This window comes from Cavia porcellus, unplaced genomic scaffold (assembly GCF_034190915.1).
Source record: "Cavia porcellus strain 051 isolate PalLab524CR breed Dunkin Hartley unplaced genomic scaffold, mCavPor4.1 scaffold_7, whole genome shotgun sequence".
NCBI lineage: Eukaryota > Metazoa > Chordata > Mammalia > Rodentia > Caviidae > Cavia > Cavia porcellus.
The window spans coordinates 17,018,949-17,038,099 of record NW_026947490.1 but is presented as its reverse complement, the minus strand read 5'-3'; the positions used below and the strand labels follow the sequence as shown (position 1 = coordinate 17,038,099).

The 19,151-nt window shown below is 49.9% G+C and overlaps 1 protein-coding gene across 7 annotated transcripts in view; it reads right to left on the bottom strand.

Annotated features, from left to right (window-relative positions):
- Ryr1 (ryanodine receptor 1) overlaps positions 1–19,151 on the bottom strand; it is a 118,308-nt gene that overhangs the window by 88,735 nt on the left and 10,422 nt on the right. For all 7 annotated transcript variants that reach the window (XM_063252698.1, XM_063252700.1, XM_063252699.1 and 4 more), the window contains exons 8-27: positions 18,164–18,257; positions 17,548–17,622; positions 16,923–17,079; positions 16,633–16,797; positions 14,775–14,896; positions 14,175–14,370; positions 9,463–9,598; positions 9,286–9,381; positions 9,085–9,203; positions 8,397–8,530; positions 7,781–8,022; positions 7,049–7,241; positions 5,699–5,915; positions 4,496–4,600; positions 4,247–4,350; positions 3,744–3,827; positions 2,409–2,716; positions 1,399–1,601; positions 561–735; positions 193–401 (exon numbers count right to left, since the gene is read on the bottom strand). In XM_063252698.1, coding sequence (XP_063108768.1) covers positions 193–401; positions 561–735; positions 1,399–1,601; positions 2,409–2,716; positions 3,744–3,827; positions 4,247–4,350; positions 4,496–4,600; positions 5,699–5,915; positions 7,049–7,241; positions 7,781–8,022; positions 8,397–8,530; positions 9,085–9,203; positions 9,286–9,381; positions 9,463–9,598; positions 14,175–14,370; positions 14,775–14,896; positions 16,633–16,797; positions 16,923–17,079; positions 17,548–17,622; positions 18,164–18,257 — 3,134 coding nt within the window. The remainder of the gene's footprint in view (positions 1–192; positions 402–560; positions 736–1,398; positions 1,602–2,408; positions 2,717–3,743; positions 3,828–4,246; positions 4,351–4,495; positions 4,601–5,698; positions 5,916–7,048; positions 7,242–7,780; positions 8,023–8,396; positions 8,531–9,084; positions 9,204–9,285; positions 9,382–9,462; positions 9,599–14,174; positions 14,371–14,774; positions 14,897–16,632; positions 16,798–16,922; positions 17,080–17,547; positions 17,623–18,163; positions 18,258–19,151) is intronic.

The following is a 19,151-nucleotide window of genomic DNA, read 5'->3' as shown; positions in this document are numbered from 1 at the left end:
AAGCTATAGTCTGCCAAAGTTATATCCCAAGTTATATCCCAAAAGGCAGCCTCAGGAGTCCATTACACTGACCCTTTCTGCGTGGCTTCTGTGCTAACATGGATGAGAAGGAGAAATCAAGGAGAGGTGTGAGAAGAGCGAGATTTGGAGGCAAATCAGAAGGTCCTGGCTTTTACTGGGGCTTGTCCTCACCTCATAGTGGGGGTGGTCAAAGGGCACTGGCTCAAACTGTGGGAGGCTTTTGCTGAACCAGGTGGTGACCGGCCGCTGCATGTTGATGGCAAACGGCTCGAAGCCTTCCTGGAGGCCGCAGATGGCGAAGAAGCGCAGGGAGCTCACATCCTGGCCCAGGTTCAGGTGACCCACCTGGCCGGGTCCCAAGCTGCAGACGGGCAGGAAGCCTAAGGGAAAGGGATGGACAGCAGGATGAGTAGGTGGGCAGGGTGTGCAACACCGTGGGGAGGAGGGCTGTGGAAGGGATAGCAAGAGACGGAGTCAAGTGCAGGTTTAAGTGAGATAGAGGCAAATAGGGATGGCACATGCAGTGTCCCTGCTCTCACCATCCCCAATCTCAATCTCCCGGAAGGCTGTCTCAGAGCCTGAGTCGGACATGAGGACCTCGCCATTGAGAGTGAAGATGATGGTGTTCTCGGTGAGGTCGATCATGCAGCCAACAACATCACCTGACTGCCAGGGACGCCCAAATGGCTCACTGCCCAAATGCCAGCGCTGGCCCTGTAAGGGGAACAGGGGAGAGACACATAAAGCAACACTGAGTTTAGGACATGGAGGCAGAAACGGAGTCACCCAGTGTCCCCATTTTTTCCCATGTTTGCATCCCTGATCCTTGGAAACGCCTTCCTCACTAATCTCTGCAACTCCTCCCTGTTGTCTGAGTCTCCTGCTGTTCCCATGGCTAGGGCCATGTCGACCACCAAAATGGAATTGGGGATTGATGACAGTGGCAAGTAAAGGGATAGAAAGGAAAGATGTAGCTAGCAATGTCTTCCATACAGTCCCATGTTTGCCCATTTAACTCTACAGAATAGAAGGGGGGATAATTATGGGTGAATGAGAACATTGGTATAGTATATAGCTGGACAGAGGAATGGGTAGAAAATTGAGAGTCCACATGGGTTGGATGGAGGGAAGAAAGGAAGTGTAAGTAGATGCATGGATAGATGGATGGATGGATGGATGGATGGATGGATGGTGGATGGATGGTGGATGGATGAGTGTGTGGGGTAGATGAATGGATGGATCTATGAGTGGATAGGCAGGTGAATGGATGCGTAATGGTAGATGTAGAGATGAGTGGACAGAATGAGGCACTGACAGAGGCAGGGCTAGAGTGCAGGGTTTGGGGAGGGACCATAGAGGCTAGCGGGAGGTACTTACGCGGTGCCCATTGAAGACATAGGCCAGATCATCAGCTCCCAGCTCCACATCAGGCCTCAGTTCAGGCCTTGCCCAACCCACTCGCATCTCGCCTGTGGTGACTGCCTCAAACTCAAAGTACCAGCGGCCACTCTGCACTGCGTAGGATTTCTCTGCCCTGAAGATGCGCACCCGGTCCCAACGAGACTGGTTCTCCACTTGACCTACAAGTGAGCCCAGCCAGAGTTAGGAGAGGCAGGGTGAGAAGTGACGCCTGAGACATCAAGAGGCTAGTGGGAGAGACCTTGGGTAACTGGGAGGAGAGAAACAATTTCTTGGTGTTAGAGGAGGATTGGAAAAACCTCAGACTAGTGAGAGGGGCAGGAGGGACCCAAGAGAGATTCCTGTCTTGTTAGAGTCAGACCGCGCAGAAAGCAGAAAGACTGACAGAGACATGGGGGGTGGGGGGATCGGTCCGTACCCTGATCAGGATTATCATCTGGGATTAAGGATCAAGGCCAATGTTTAGAGTCAGGGGCTGAGAGCAGGAATGGGGTGGGGGGTAGAGTCAGAGTCAGGATCAGACCAGAATAGAAATCAGGACTGCAATCAGGAGGTAAGAAAGTAAGGATGAGGGATCACGGTCAGGGTCAGAGGTCAAGACTGGAACTGGGAGTCCCTGAAAGCTCAGGGCTGGATTAAGGATGAGATTAGAGATCCTAGGCCCCTGGCTGGGTGGCTCTATGTTGTAGCTAAAGTCCAGAAATAGGGGCCAGAGTCAAAGGTAGAGTCCAAGAGATCAGCACTCACTGGGCTCCTGGACTGAGTGCAGGGAACAGCTGAGTCAGATCAAAGTCAGTGATGAGAGGAGGCTCACGGTCAGGGTAAGGGAAGAGCAGGAGTTTAAGGGAAGGGTCAGCGCTCACTGACCTCCTGCTCAGTCCACTCAGCATTTCAGATGTAGCCCATTCAGGGAGTGAGTCAGGTCAGGGTCAAGATGGGATCGGGGTAGGGACGAGGTCAGCACTCACTGGGCTCCTGGTCAGGCGGTTCAATGTTGTAGCCGTACCCCAGCAGGGTACGCACAGCCTGGCAGAGGCTGTCCCGGTTGCTGCGCTTGGTGGCCTCATCCAGCAGGCGGTAGGGCACGAGGCGGGGGTTTCTGCGCGCAGGGATGTCCTGTACAGCGCTATAGCTCCAGCCCTGGCCCACACGGTCTCTTGCCCACACGTTGTGCCCATTCTCTGCCAGCCGGTCCACCAGCGTGGTCTGTGCGGGCGTCAGCCGCACGTGGCTCAGATCCAGGGGAGCTGGCTTGTACCCATTGCTCATCATATACCTGCGGGGTGGGAAGTGCGTAGGATGAGCTCTGCTCCCCACTGTGGGGCTCTGCATTATGGGATCCTGGACTTCCAGGACCCTTACCTCTGAGCTTTGAAATTTCTGACCTTTGATCCCTCTCCTCTCCTTTTCCCTTCCCTCCTCTCCTCTTCTTCTCCTTCTCTCTCCTCCCCCTCCCTCTCTCCCTCTCTCTTTCTCTCCCTCCTTCTCTCAACAGTAGTGGGGTTGGAATCCAGAGGTGCTTTACTGCTAGCCACTTTTATTTCATTTATTTATTTAGTTAGTTAGTTTTGGCATCAGGAATCAAACTCACAACCTTGCACTTGCCAGGCAGGTGCTGGGCCGAGCTGTAACTCTGGCCCTTTATTTTTATTTTCAGACAGGATCTTGCTAAATTATCCAGGTTAACCTTGAATCTGAGATCCTCCTGCCTCAGCCTCCCAAGTAGCTGGGATTACAGATGTATGCCACCACACCTGCCATGACCTTTGGACTCATATCAAAGTTCTAGGACTCCCTAGAATAAACTGAGATCTTTGATTCCTGACCCTAGGATCCTGTGACCTTAGCAAAAGCTTTGGCATCACTAACTCTGGCCTCTCTGATGCCTTCATCTTGATTTCTGGGAGTCTTATCTTGACCCTGACATTGTTTGGCTTTGGAGTTTCTTCAGACTGTAGACCAAATCAGTTCTAAACTTCTGGCCTTAGTATCTCTGACCTCTAAATGAGGCCCTCTAATCCCTCACTATGATCTTAGGATCTGCTACACCTCCAGCAACCTCTGCCTTCTCTCTGTTACCACTGACCCTTTGCCGTGAACACAAAGATGTCCCCTCGGCTTTCTCAGGACAGACCCTGACCCTGTACCCCACTCACTCCTCTCCTCCTCTCTCAGCCCTGGACACTCACCTCTGAGCCCTGACTGCACGGCCCCTCATCTCTGACCTCAGTCTCCCCACAGGCCCTCGGCCTCCTCAGGCCCCACTCCACTCCTCAGACAGGCCCCGGGCTGCCCTCACTCACGTCTTGGGGAGCTTTGTCTTCTTCAGGTTGTCCTCCGCCTTCTCGTCCGCCATGCCCACGTGGCAGCCCAGAGCCAGCAGAGTCCTGGGTGGGGAGAAAGGCCTCTGAGTCTTTACCTCTCTCTGTCGCTTGCTCTGGCTGTTGAAATGTCTCTCTCTGCCCTCCTCCATCTCAGTCTGTCTGATTTCTGTCCTTCTGGTTTCTTTGTCTCTGTATCCCTTTGACTATGTCCATTTCCCTGTCTGCTTCTGTCTCGGTATCTCTCTCTCTACCTCAGTCTCTCAGGGCCCACAACTCAGGGGCTCAAGTCATCCTCTTGCCCAAGGAGCAGGGATTACAGGTACACACCGCTGCCTTTCTCTCCTGTCAGTCTTGTCTCACACTCTTGTCTGTCTTCCTCACTCTTGTATCCTCTCTGTCAGTCCCTTTCTCACTCTGTCTGTCTCCTCCCTCTCTTCCCATCAGCAGCAGGCCCAGTCCCTTGCTCTGTGGCACCCCCTTACTTGAGTGTCTCCCCAGACATCTGCAGGTTGTAGTTCCTCTCGGGCTCCGGGAGGCTGTGGAAGTCCACGAGGCACGGGTGCAGCCTCTTGTTGTCATCCCGAACCTGGAAAAGCCCTGCGCTCAACTCCTTGGGCTCCCTGCCCTCCCCATCCCTCCCAGGCTGTGACCTCCGACTTCCCAGTTACTGCTGCTACCCACAGCCCTGAAGCCCCAGGCAGCGGCCAGCAAGGCGTGCCGCCTCGCCTCACCGGGCCATAGGTCCAGCCCTGCTCGATGCGCGTCAACGCCCACAGCTCATGGATGTTCTCAGCCAACTTCTCCCGAATGCGCTCCAGGTGCGGGGGCAGGACGATCTGGGAACGAGGGGTGTTCCTAAAGTCCCTGACATCCCACTACCACCTCCACCATTAACCCCTCATCCCAAGAGCCCAGGAGTGCCTAGCAGGCCCCTAGGATCCCTCCCCACGCTAGTCTTGACTCCAGGGTTGGTGCTTAGATGAGTGAGGTATAGCATTGTCAGGATAAAGGATCATGTCGAGACAGGTCTGTCTCCCTCTGTGGGCCAGGAGCTCCAGGAGGGCAGGGCCAGGGCTGCCTTAGTCTCTGCTAGTCCCTATCCCATCCCAGCCCTAGCTAGACCCAGGGGAGATGCTCAGGACCTATATTCTGAACGGACAGAAGTGTCGTTCCCTTTTCTGTACAGTGGGATTGGTAATGCTTTACTCATGACACCTGCCTCATATGGAGTCAGCGCAGTCCTGCATGTAAACTGCTTGGTGTTATGCAGATTTAGGGTGGAAGTCAAAACGCATGGAAGTCAGAAACTTTTTAATGCCTCAAGGAAAAATCTCTATTTGACCTCTTGTGATGGATCACAGTCAAAACCAACACACTAAAAATGGTGCATGCACTCCCATAATGCTAGCAGTCTGGGAGGCTGAGGCAGGACGCTTGCAAGTTTGAGCCCAGCTTGGGCAACTTAGTGAATTTGTCTCAGAAAATAAAGAAGGGCTGGGGTTGTAGCTCAATGCCAAAGTCCTGGGTTCAACTCAAAGTATAAGAGATGAGAAAGAGACAGACAGACAGAGACAGAGACAGAGACAGAGACAGATGGACCATGACCCAACAAATTGTAGTGGATAAGACCACAGGTTTCAGAATCACACCTTCTATATTCATATCAGCTACGTGTGACTTGGACAAGTTGTTTAACCTCTCTGGATCTTAATTTCCTCAGCTGTAAATCAGGGATAATAGCAGTCCTTGCCTGACGGGGCCAAGGCAAGGACTCCCTGAAATTGGGGTTCTGCTTTGAGACAATCCTTTGCTTCCTCCGTGCCTCAATTTCTCCATGTGTTAAACAACAGAGTTCCCAGCTTCCAGCTCAGCTCCCTGCTCCCTCACTCCTAGGACAACTTGCCTCCCCAGAAACCCCTATGGGCAGACTGTACCTGGACAGTGTCCACGGGACAGGGCACAAAGTCCGTGTGTGACAGGCAGCGACTCGGGCCCACAAGGTGGGGCCCCCGAGGCCCTTCCCGACGATACTCCTTGATGGGTTCAAGATGGAGCCGTTCCCGGGGGAGCACTGCTTCATGGCACGGGGCATAGCCAGGGGGAGGGAGGAACTTGAATTCACCATGGCGGCCACCAAGGAGAAACCGCACCCTAGGAAATGAGAAAAGGTACCATGAAGGGGTACAGGGGTGGGGTGGGGGGTCTGTGGTCACAGGAGGATACAGCAGCAATTCTAGAATTAACAGGAGGTTCAAGGACCTCAAGTCCCTAGGCAGTCACAGGGTCATGGAGGTCATTTAGGAGTCAGAAAGTCTAGGGTCAAAGGAATAACATCAGTGAATGCCATAGGAGGATCCAAAGCAAAGTGCAGGATCATCGAGAAGCTTGTGGTGAGAGGGTCTGTTAATGCAAGGTCATGGGAAGGGCATTTGGATGAGACATTCTCCCACCAGGTCAACAGAGAGAGCCTCTGGGAATAATGGCAGGTCGGGGGAGATCAGAAGAAGTCATTTTAGGAGTCATTAAGAGTCTGTTATAGTTATGAAATAACCATAATCTCCACCTCTAAATCACATTCAGAGAACGAGGGAAGGCAGTCACTAAAAAAGGACTGAGTTACTGAGAGGACTTTGAATTAACTATGATTATAGGGGGTCACTGGGAAAGTCTGGGTCTATTGGTTCATCACTGGAGATCTTGGCATCATTGAGAGATTATCAGAAGAGGACAGAGCCATTGAAAAAGTCTGAGGTCGGGCTGGGGATTTAGCTCAGGGGCTGGGGATTTAGCTCAGCGGCATAAGTGCCTGCCTTGCAAGCAGGCAGTCGTGAGTTCGATCCCCGGTACCGATAAAAATGAAAAAAGACAAAAAAAAAAAAAAAAAAAAAAAAAAAAGTCTGAGGTCACTGGGGGATCAAAGAGGGCCCATGGTCATAAGATCATTCTCAGACTCTGGAATCATTGAAAGATTCTGAGGTTATTAGAATCATTGGGAGGTTACTAGATGGTCTTGGATCATTGAGACATCCTGGGATAACCTGAGGTCACTATATGGTTCTATAGGATCACATAGAGGTCAATGCAATGACATGGAGTTGGGAGAGCCAGAGGTCATCAGGCTCATAATAGAGTCAGTGTGGCTTTCATGTGGGGGTTCTCTGGCCACCGGTCAGTCCTGATGACAGACTGCTCTGTCTTGACCTCATAGGAGTCCATAAGTGATGGCTGGTCCCTAGAGTCAGTCTCCAGATCTGGGATGGATATTGAACAAAGTAAGTCCTCACTTGATGCCAGCTGAGAAGCTGACGACAGGGAAGAATAGCCCATCGAGATTGAAGGCCTCAAAGACACCCTGCACAGGACAGCCATTGATTCGGAAAGAGATGGATGGCACGCTGAGGTCCAGGCAGCAGCTGACCACATCCTCAGGGGCCAGGAGGTGCTGTCCTGGAGAAGTCACTGGACGTGCCACATGTCCTGTACCAGGGTCACCAAAAAAAGTCTGAGTCAGAGGTTCCATGGAACAGTAACATAGAGACCAGAGGGAAACATTGGAGGGGTCCTCTGGAGACTGAATTTTGGAATCCCTAGTGGTAAGTATACCCATGGAGAGTCCCATAGATCTAAAATTAGATGCAGAGGGCAGGGCTCCCCTGAGGTTAGGATCCTGGGAGCTACAGGGTCATAGATTAATATCCTCCTAGAATTAAGGTTATGGAACTTTTCAGGTTGCAAGTTAAATAAAAATCAGAAGTCATAATACCCTGGGAAATCTAGGATCTCCAGGGTCAGAGGTCATATCTTCTCTGGGGTAGAGTTCTAGGGGCTATGAGGAAACAATTCTTTCAACTTTCTGGAAGATTTAGGGTTACAGTCTTAGGAAACAAGGACTAAAGGGTCAAAGTTTGCCTCTTTTGGAATTCAGAGTCCTGAGAACTCCAGGATGTGTGGTCAGAGTTTTGAAAATTCTGGGGTCAGTGATCAGGGGTGAAAGTCCCTCAGAGGGATTCACGTACCTGTCCAGAGATGCAGCCCATCGAAGCCGTAGGAGTAGAGGTCATCGCCGACCCCGTTGCCGCCCCAGCCCTCACCGCCCCCAGGGTAGGGGCTGTAGCCCTCGGTGAGGGCCCAGCCCACCCGCAGGTGGGTGGCCTGGGCTGTCAAAAATGGATCCACTTCATCCACCATCACCTCAAAGTACCATTTGCCATACTGTGTGGTGCCCTCTGCTCGGCCCACAAAGATGTTTGGGCGGATACTGCAAGAGAGATAGGACAGGAGAGATGGAGAGCAGAACCAATTAAGGGAGGGAAAGAGGCAGAGAGACATCAAAAGACAGAGAGATGAAAAAGAACTAGAGAGAAGGAGATGGAAAAGAAACAGAAACAGGCAAAGAGAAAAAGAAAAAAACAAAACACAACAGGGAGAGGGAGAAAGAGGCAGAGGCAGAGCAGAGGTAGAAATGGAGTCTGGGGCAGAGAATCAGAGGAGTGGGGATCCAAGGCTGAGCAGGGGCAAAGTGGACACCTTACGCTACAGATGAGGGGAGAGACATCCATCTAAGCTGGAGTCTCCACGTCAAGGAAAGAGGAGAAGAGTTCGGAGCTTGCAGTTGGGCATCAGGAGCCATACCTGGTGACATAGTTGATGAGGTTTGTCTGCAGCAGAAGCTCGCGGCCAGGAAGCAAGTTTTCAGTAATGAGATCTTGGTTGGAGCGCACGGCCACACCATTGCATACACACAGGGAGCACAGCACATCCAGGACCTGGAGGTTAAGGTCAGAGGTCAAGAGCAGGATGATACTGCAGCAGGGGACCATGGAAGGACCAGGGTGGAAAACCAGAAGGCAAGGATACCGTGTTCAAACAAGACATGGAGATTTTGCCTAAATGGAAATGGTGAGACTGGAAGGGAACAAAGAGACAGGTCAGGGGGGTCAAAGAGGAAGATCATGCTGGGTGAGGAGGCAAAGTCTGTAATCCCAGCTGCTGAGGAGGCTGACACAGAAGGATCAGAAGTTCAAGGCCAGTGGGTAACTTAGCAAGACCTTGTCTCAGAGTAAAAAATTAAAAATAAAAATAAAAAGGACCAGGAGAACCACCAACAGAGTGAAGAGACAACCCACAAAATGGGAGAAAAATGTTTGCCAGCTGTCCCCCAGACAAAGGATTACTATCGACAACATATAAAGAACTCAAGGGGCTGGAGATTTAGCTTAGCAGCATAAGCATCTGCAAGCAGGCAGTCGTGAGTTCGATCCCCGGTACCGATAAAAAGGAAAAAGACAAAAAAAAAAAAAAAAAATAGTAAGGGACCAACCTTGTGGTTCCTCCCATGCTTGTCCAGGAGAGAGATGATGGATTTGATGTGGTTCTCCTGGATGATGTTCAGGACCTCAGGACTCTCAATCAGGACACAGTACAGCACCTCCAAGATGCCTGCCCAGGAGCCAGCAGGAGAGGTGAGGTGGTGTTGCTCTCCCCTCCCCTAAGGCCCTGTCCCTCTCCCTGGTCCTCCTACCAGATGAGGCCTCCAGGCGATCCAGCTTGCTGACCAGCCAGTCCAGGTTTGTGGAGAAGAGGGCACAGTTGGCACGATTGCCACGGATCAGAGAGGCTGAGGAGGCCACAGGGGTCAGACTCAATGGGATTGGGAATACGGAGTACTCGTGGGGAAATTAGGACTGAGCCCCCTTACCCAGGAGTTCATAGAGCAGGTTCACAATCTCTTTCCAGGACTCAGCTGCCTCCTCCCCTGCAAATTCAGCGAAGTGAGCAGCAGTGGTATAGACATTTAGGCGGTCAATGCAATTCAGGACCAGGGTGAGCATCCCCTAAAGTGGGAGAAACAAGGGCTGGGGTCACCAGAAGAGTTCCAGGGCCCTGATTCTTTGTCTTGCTTGGATTTACTAACTCATATCTTTTGGAGGCTATGTGTGGTCTGGATTAAACCAATCCCTTTAGCTCCATGTCCCCATTCAGTCCCATCACCCTCCTCTGCTCCTTGGGTTCCCAAATCTGTGCTCATCTTCTCTCCTGTCACCAACATACTATGCTTTGACTAACATCGAGACTGAATTAACTGCACTCCTCTTTTCTGCAGTTTTCTTTCCATCCTCCTCACTCCCAAGCACTCCACTCCTGCTCCTAACTGGTCTGGTTCACTCTCCACACCAACCATTAGGGTTTTTTTTTTCCCACATTCTGCTTGTCTACTTCTTAATCCTTCTTTTATTGTGAATGATAACACACATACAGCAAAGTATACAATATACGCATTACTGATTCTGATTATTCATGCAGTTACATTCTGTAAAGTTGCAATGAATATTCAGTTACTAAATACTGAACCATCCCTCCTAAGAGAAATACAGGAAGTTTCTGTGAGCCTCTGGTCATGATTTTTTTTGAGATAAGTTTTCATGTATTTTGCCAGGCTAGTCCCAAACTCCTAGACTCAAGCAACCCTTCTGCCTGAGCCTCCCCACGTGGCTGGCACTACAAGTACACATTACACAACACTTAGCTTCTAGTTACAAATTTTCATCAACCAATCATTACATAACTACTATGGTTGGAATCCAATATGTCCCCCATAGATACATTGTATTGAATGCTTAATTGTGCTGATGGCATTAGGAAGGTGACTGGATCATTATGACTCCAAACCATGATAAGATCGTAATCTGGGGCTGGGGATTTAGCTCAGCAGCATAAGCGCCTGCCTTGCAAGCGTGTGGTCGTGAGTTTGATCCCTGGTACTGGTAAAAATACAAAAAAAAAAAGATCATAATCTGATGATATCATTGGAAGATGGTGGAAACAGGAGGTGGGGTCTAGTTGAAAGGAGTGGAACACAGGGGTATGGCCTTGGAGACTGTGTTCAGTTCCCAGCCACTTCCTCTCTCTTTCTTTTTCTCTCTGCATCCTGGCTGCTATGAGGTGAGCAGCTTTCCTCTGCCATATCCTTTTGCATAATCTTCTATCTCACATAGGCTTAAAAGCCATGGAGCCAGCTGATCATGGACTGAGACCTCTGAAGCTGTGAGCCAAAAATTGTTCATGGTATTTTGTCACAGTGATGGAAATGTGACTAACACCATAAACTTGTTTCAGGTGTATTTATGTTTAAAGACATTTTTATTTAATTTATTATATATTATATATATTTATATATATTATATATATTTATACATATTTATTTAATCTATTATATATATTTATATTATATATAAAATCTGTATTTAATCTATTATAAACTATAATAGGGGGGCTGGGGATTTAGCTCAGCGGCATAAGCACCTGCCTTGCAAGCAGGCAGTCGTAAGTTCGATCCCTGGTACCAATAAAAACAAAAAAGACAAAAAAAAAAAAAGAATAAACTATAATAGATTATATGTAATGTAATATATTAACTTATTCAATATATTAATTAACTACATATAAATAAATTATACATTAATTTATTTAATATATTATTGACTCATTAGCATTAAATTCATAACCAACAGCCCTATATTTCATGAAACTTAGCTAACTCTAAAAGGTAACTCCTTGATGAGACACATCCCAACCTTTTTTTTTTTTTTCAGATTGAATCCAAGATTTTTGTACTGAGCTATATCCTAAGTCTTTTTTTGTTTTTATTTTGAGACAGGATCTTGTAAGTTGCCCAGACTGGGCTTGAACTGGTTATCCTGCCTCAGCCTCACAAAGTGCTAGGATTACAAGATATGCTCTGCACCCAATTCACATCACAGCCTCCCAGCACTTAAAATGTTAAATAGCATTGTACCACTTGGGAGTCATTTTAAATAGTAAAGTGGGCAAGGACAAAACTGCAAAAAATATGGAGCTAAGTATACTGCAAAAAGGATACTTGTTTACAGAAACAAGAAGGCAGAGGTTTGCCTTGTTCAGCCTCAGGTGGGATTCCATGCTCACATCAGAAAATGTAAATTTCCTGCCAGTCTAGCCAGGCATGGTGGTGCATACCTGTAATCCCAGCATTCTGGGAGACTGAGGCACATGAATGGTGAGTTCAAGCCCAGCCTGTCCATCTCAAATAGGGGGTTGGGGGAGCTGGGATGAATTTCAGTGTAAAGTACTGGGATCCATCCTCAGGACTGTCAGTACTGGAGGGAAAAATCTATCGAATGCTTGTATAACTGTGACTCAAGTCAAGGGAGAGAACACTGTGGCCAGGGATATAGCTCAGTGGCACGGTGCCTGCCTGGCAAGTACAATTCCCATTACCCAAAAAAGGAAAGGAGAGAAGGAAGAAGGAAAGAACAAAGGAAAAAAGGAAGGAAGGAAGGAAGGAAGGAAGGAAGGAAGGAAGGAAGGAAGGAAGGAAGGAAGAGAAAGAAAGAAAGAAAGAAAGAAAGAAAGAAAGAAAGAAAGAAAGAAAGAAAGAAAGAAAACATTGCAGCCACTCAGCAGCTTCCTGTGCCCCAGGCCCACGCAGCCCTCCTCACTAAGAATAACCTCTGTCTTCATTTGTGCAGAAAGCCCTTCCTCACTTCTGTTTTTAACATGTTATGTGTGCACCAATAAACAGTCTAGTTGAGAGTTGCCTGTTCCGAATTTGAGATATACAGCAAGCCCGTGGGTTATTGCTTTCAGAGTCAAGCACAGTGATGCATGTGGCTGTGGTTTCTCTTCATTGTCACTTCCAAGGCTGGGCTGTGCTGTACTTATGGCTGTATTCCTGGAGCCAAGCTAGGGCTGCTGATGGACAAGATTACAGTTTCAGGCCCTTACAAATATTCTGCTATGACCATTTTAGACAATAGTCCCCTCCCTTGTACATGGCATCACTTTCTACAGTTTTAGGTATCCTGTCACCTGCAGTCCAAAATATTAAATGGAAAATTCCACATTTTGTTAGAGATATCACATTCACATAACTTTTATCACAATAAATTGTTATAGTTGTCCAGTTTTACTATTGGTTGTTGTTAATGTCTTACTGTGCTAATTTATGCATATAAAATTTATGATAGGTAGGTGTGTATGGGAAATGACTGTATATACAGAGTTTAGCATTATCCGAGGGTTCAGGCATCCAATGGGGGTCTTAGAGCCTATCCCACATAGATGAGGAGGGACTAACCTATCTCTGTTCATGAACCCATGACACTAGTAAGACAGGAAGTACATTCAGGTAAAGAGCACAGCCAAAGTGGAGTCATAAACTGACTCTGCCACTAATTTATTGTGACTTCAGAAGACTCAATTCTCTAGTGGTTCACCAAACCAAAGACCTCATCATGGTCTGGTTTTTGTCACCTCTCTGCTCTCATCTCCTCCCACTCTTCCCCCGATTATTCTATTCCAATCATCTCTTGCTCTTTCTGGAACATGCCAAGCACATTCCCACCTCAGGGCCTTTGCACATGTTCTCCCCTCTAACAGCTGCTACTCCATGGGGTGTACAGTTGGCTCCTTGGCTCCTTCTCTTCCTCAGGTCACCCTGCCTGAGCACTAGATTTTAAACTGAAAATCCCAGTACTCCCCACCTTTTCCCTAGTTTATTTTTCTCCTTAGCACTTATCTGCCTCCCCCTGCCAGGTGAACTTTGTAAGAGATTTTTTTTTGTCTGTTTTGTTTACAGCTGGCATGCTAGTTGAGTAGGTGATTGTTATTTAATCTCTCCAAGCTTCCGTGGCTCCATCCTAATATGGGAATTACAATCCCCAGGGGCACGTAAAGCCCTTAACACAGAGTGAAACCTAAATTCAAGGCAGAAATAGTGTAACCACTCACACTTACAGAGCACCTACCCTGTGCTGGTACTGTTCTGGCTAGTATATACTGTAGTAATTCCAGCCTATAAATAACAGCAGTTATTATTGTCCTTTATGGGGTTCTTCCTCCCCCAAGAGGTTGGGAGTCCTTGGATAGGAGGGGGCCAGGTTGAAGGCCTTTGAGTGGACACCTCCCTTCTGCCAATGAAAGTGTCAAATTCCTGACCTTTGTCCAGGCCGCTAATCCCAGTCCTTCTGTCTCCTCTCACACGAAGAATTCAGGCTGACCTTTTTCCCTGTCTTCTAAGACTCTCCGCCCCCAATTCAAGCTGAGGACCTTCCCTACTCTCCTGCTGCGAGCCCAAAGATCACCCACGCCCCACTCTAGGTCTGTCCTCCCGCCCCAAGGCTCCACGCTCACAGATGCGGCCCCTCGAATCCGCAGCCCCACCCCACTCGGCCTGACTGCTCCCCAAGCCTCGCCTGGCAGATCTGGCCTGGTCGAGGAACTTCACACACGCACCGCCCCTCCCTCGCTCCACCAGGCCCGCCCCTCCTCTTGGCCCCGCCCTTCAAGCGCGCTGAAAACCCGAGGCGTCCTCAGGCCTCCTAGACGCGGGGTAGGGGAGTGGTGGGGTGCTGGGGTGGGGACCCACAGCACCTCCTCCTGGAAGAGGCTCTGGCGGTTGCGCAGGCTTCGCAGCTTGCTCTGCTTCTCCTCATGCTGCAGCTCCTCTGAGGGCGGCTCGAAGTAGCCGATGAGGTCCTGCAGGCTCAGGATGACGCTCTCTATGGGCAGCGCCGAGCCAGCTGGGGGCCCCGAGCCCCTCGGCTTCCCGCTGAAGCTGTCCAGGCCCCTGCGGAGAACACAGCTGTGAGCCAGAGCTCCTCCTGCCCCCACACACCCACCCCACTCCCCTCCGCAGGCCCCAACAGGGCTGGGCAGAAACTGGGAGGGAAAAGCCTTGACCCGAGGTCACTCAGCGGTTGGGACTGGGACTCCATGGGAGCCGGAGTCAAGCTGGGAGGGTCAGGGTCAAGGCTCTGAGCTCTGAGGTGTGGCAGGGGATGATCTAGGCTGTAAGGTCAAAGGTCATGGTTGCCTAGGTCACATTAGGAGTTAAATGCTCAGAAGTCCGGGCTTTAGAGACTAGGGGCCGTGCTAGACAGGGCCATGATGTTAGAGGCCTCCAGAAATCAAAGCAGTCAGGAAAGGGAAGCCAGGGGCCTGGGGTCACCCCACAGGCTGGTGGCTGCTTACTTGATGAACTGGTTGTACAGGCCTGCAGTGCTGTGGATCATGCGGGCGGCCTGGGACTCCTCGTGCTGGCAGCGGGTCAGTGACAGAGCGTCATCCATGTGGCCTTCCTGGTGCAGCATGGCCTGGGTGTGAGGAAACAGAAATCAGGAGGGATTCAGCCACCTCACAACTAGGACCCCAACCTCTGCTTAGAGTTTAGTCTCACAGCTGCCCCCTACTCTACAGAATTTCTCTGCCAGTCTCCCTGGTTTTTTTTAATGCTCTTCCTCTGTCTTTCTGTCCTGTCTCCCTCTTTCTGTATGTCTGTGTCTCACCTCTATCCCACACTTGTCTTGCCTCTCCCTGTCTCTCTGTCTGCGTCTCCCTGTCTCTCTCTACCTCTATGCTTCTGTCTCCTCTGTCCCCTTCCCTCCTGGCTGTCTCCAGACCAGACTGTGTCCATCACTATCTGTCACCAATTTACACAGCTCCTCCAAGCCTGGGGATGTAGCTCAATGATAGCCCACTTGTTTAGCATGCACAGTCCCTAAGGAAATAGAGTGCACCCCTAGCACTGTGGGAAATACCACCCACCCCAAACTTAGCATGTTCCAGGTGGAAAAGCTCACCACTTTATCACAAGGCGAGTCCATCCAGCTACCAGCTCTGCTGCTATCGGACGCCCACACCTTGTCCAGCCCCACAGCTGACATATCACCTACCTGGGGCAGGATCCCACCTGTTCCCTTGGGCCCTAGGCCCTGCCTCTGCATCCCCTACTTCTGTCTCCAAATACAGGCCTCATTTTTACAGAGGCCTCCACAGGCTTCCCACACATCCACTCGGTAAGTCTTTATTGAGTGGCTGTGCTCTAGGCGTGACAGGAAACTTAAGATGTCTGTCCTGAGCTGACACTTGAGTCCCTGTCCCATTTAATGGTGCTTCCACTTTTGTTGCTGCTCAGAGGAAAAAATCATGGCATCAACTTTCTCGCTGTCACCTCATATCAATCTATCAGCAAATCCTATTGGTTCCACCCTCAAAATACAACCAGAACCCGCCCCGCAGTCCCCACCTGGCTCCTATCTGCTATCATTTTCCACCTGTACCATCCCAGCCCTCTCCTCCTGGCATTCAGTTCTGCACAGTTAGACTAGGAACTCAGAGCCTGAGAGTCAGATCACCATTGTGTCCTGCTCAAAACTCTCTTGAGCAGGGCTGGAGATACAGCTCAGAAGCACAAGTGCCTGCCTGGCAAGCACAAGGTCTTGAGTTTGATTCTGGTATCAAAAAAAAAAAAAAAAAAAACCTCTCTCTGGTGGCTCCAAACAGGACAACAACTAGCATCCCACCATAAGCATCCCATCTCCTCTTTGTCCTCCTCCCCCACCAGTTGCCCCTCATTCACGGTGCTCTAACCACACTGCATTCAAACCCCAGGGCCTTTGCATATGCTGTTTCCTCTGTCAAAAGTAGCTTTCCAAAAAAAAGTAGCTTTCTTACTCCTCAACTATAAAACTGTGAACTCCATCAAAAGCTGTTTATTCATTGTTCCTAACCTAGTGGGGGCAGGGAACTAGTCTACCCAGCTCATCCATTTTTCCCACATCCACATCCAGACCCACTTGAGTACTCAAAGATTGTTTATTAAAGGTACTCTCAATCTGTCCTTATCTGCCTTTTGTGTCCTGTCTCAATTTCTCTGTTTCCAAGTCTTTTTGACTCTGCTTTTCTTTCTTTGTGTATATTCCTCTCTCTCTCTCCCTCTTACATTTTCCCTCTCAGTCTCTGTCTCCCCTCCTCAGATTCTTGAAGCCTGAAGCAAGACCACCCAGCCCCTTCCCATGCCTGCCCCTGCACTCTCTCGACAGGCACGCACCTTCTTCTTGAGCACTCCCAGCCGCAGGGCCTTGGGGTCTGGGGCAGCGTAGGTGAGCCATAGGCCTGAGGCCATGTGCTGCACAAAACACAAGGACTCCCCATATTTGATCTCCGGAGGGCCCATACCCTCCACGTCCCGCTTGGGAGCCATATCCAGCTTCTCCTGCAGGGGCAGGGTACAGAGGTAAGCCTTCTCTGTATAGTGGCCCCCCACCACCACATCAGCAGCGTGGAAGCCGAGTGGAGTTCAGAGCTCTTCATGCGGAAGTCACCCCGATACCCACAGACCTTGGAGACACGGAAGCAGAAGGAGGTAGCCTTGGTGTGGGCCTTGCTGGCATCAACCACCACCAGGCCCTGGTCCTCAGTGAGGGCCAGGTACCGCCCGGTGGTGACATGCCGAATGCGTAGCGGCTGTCCCCAGCGCAGGTGGCTGCCGCTCCAGCTGAGAAGGCAAAGGTGAGGAAAGTGAGGGGTGCCCCGTCCTCCCTCAGACACCACAGTATGGGCCCGAGATTTCTCAAGTCCCCCTCTCTCCCCAAGGATTTTCTGAGCCTTTCTGGGCATCCTCAAATCTTCCCTGGGACCCCTCAGTCCTACCTCAGATGCTCCAAACTTCCCTCAGGCCCTCAAAGGTTCTTCAAGGCTCCCTGGATGTTTCCAGTGCCCCCAGTCTATCTAGACCCCTGCACTCCCCAGTCTCTTCCTTGGGAACACCCTACTCTGCCCCGAGACCTCCTTTTGCTCCAGGACTCCAGGATCTCCAAGCACCTTCGTCTTTCTCATGAGCTCCCCAGATTTCACCCCAGATGCTCCAATCTCATCCTCAGATTTTCCTTGAAGACTCTGTGCCCCCTCCCAGGCCTCTTAAAGAGATGCAGGCCCCTCCTTTAGCCCTTCCCCACGGACATACCTGATTCTCAATGGCTCCAGCCTCCAGAGAGAGCGAGCGTGGGTGCACACAGATCCTCCCTCGTAGTAGACAAGTCTGAGGACATGAGAGAGAGAGAAAGGTCAGAAATTCAGGCTCCAGCCCCACCCCCAAATCTGAACCTAAACTCCCTTAACAGGTGTGCTGTAGTTTAGATCTTGAGTGGTCTCCTGAGGCCTTGTGTTGAAGGCTTGGTTGCCCAGCCCTGGTTGCTATTGGGAGGTAGCAATACTTTAGGAAGTGGGGCCTAACGGAAGGAAGTTAGGTCACTGGGTGTGACTGTTGCTCTGGAAGGGAATATTGGAATGCCAGGCCCCCATTTTCTCCTTCTTTTTTGGTTGTCGGCTGTGATGCCATGAACTGGCCTCTGCCATGTGTAGCCTCTGCAATGTACTGTGCTACCACAGGCACAGGGACAAGAGACCAGAGATTGAAACCTCTGCAACTGTGAGCCAGAATAAACCTTTTCTCTTATTAAGTTGATTAATTAGCTCAGGGTTTTTTTTTAATAGAATGCTAACACAGAATCCAGCCCCCCAGTCATCTTTCCTCCCCACCCTCATCCCAAGACCCCCAACAACCCATCCCCAACCCAGACCTGCGTTGGTCATCACTGTCAGCAGGTGAAATGGTCAGACACTCATCCATATGTCCATGAAAAAGACGGAGGACATGGCCCCCTGTCACATATCCTGGAAAGGAGCAAGGAAAGGCGGTGGTTATGAAACAGGAGCCCCAGAAAGACCCAGAAGCCAGGGTAAAAACTGGGGGCCCTGTACATCCTCTGTGAAAAGCCAAGGGCTGGATCTAGGAGTCTGTAGTTGACAGTCTGAGTTTCAGGGTATTAAGAGTCTGAAAATCAGGTCGACTTTAAAGCAGTAAGTTGGGTATGAGATTTGAGGCCTGAGGTTGGAGCTGTCGTTATACAGGGCTGAGGGTGAGGACTGGGAACCTGTGGTTTAGGATTCTGAGTTTGGACTTTTGAGACTAGGGTAGAGAATCTGGTCAGAGAGCTAGTCTAATGTTTCCTGGTGATCATTCAAAGCTTTGGGTTTGGTACTTGGGTTTTGAGGCTAGGTGATGGTTGGGTCTGAGGCTGGGGTATGGGGCTTGGGCCAGAATTCTGTGCATTGATTTTGGAGGTCTGAGGCTGGGGTCTGGTTTGGTAGTCATGCATTTGGAAAGAACTGAGCTTTGTAGTTAGAAGTTGACAAGTCTGAGTTTCAGGGTCTTGGCTTAGGGATCATGGTTTAAATTTCAATTTGGTTCTGGCTTACACATCTAAAGAGTTACGAAAGTTAGGGGTCAAAGTTTTGGGGGCATTCTTTGAACCCTTCTTTGAGGACCTAAATTTGGGAGTTTTTGTTTTTGGGGAGGTAAAGAGGGAGGGCTGAGGCATGTAGGATAGCTTTCGGGTCTGAATTAGGGTTTCTGGTTTGGAAACTTGAGGTTTGGATTACCAGGTCTGGGCTTAGGAGTCTGAAGTCATGGTCTGTGCTTGAGATGTGAGTGATAAGCTCCAATTATGAGGTTTAAGCTTTGGATCTGGGTTTGGGGGCCTGGCCTGTAAGACTGAGTTTGCTATG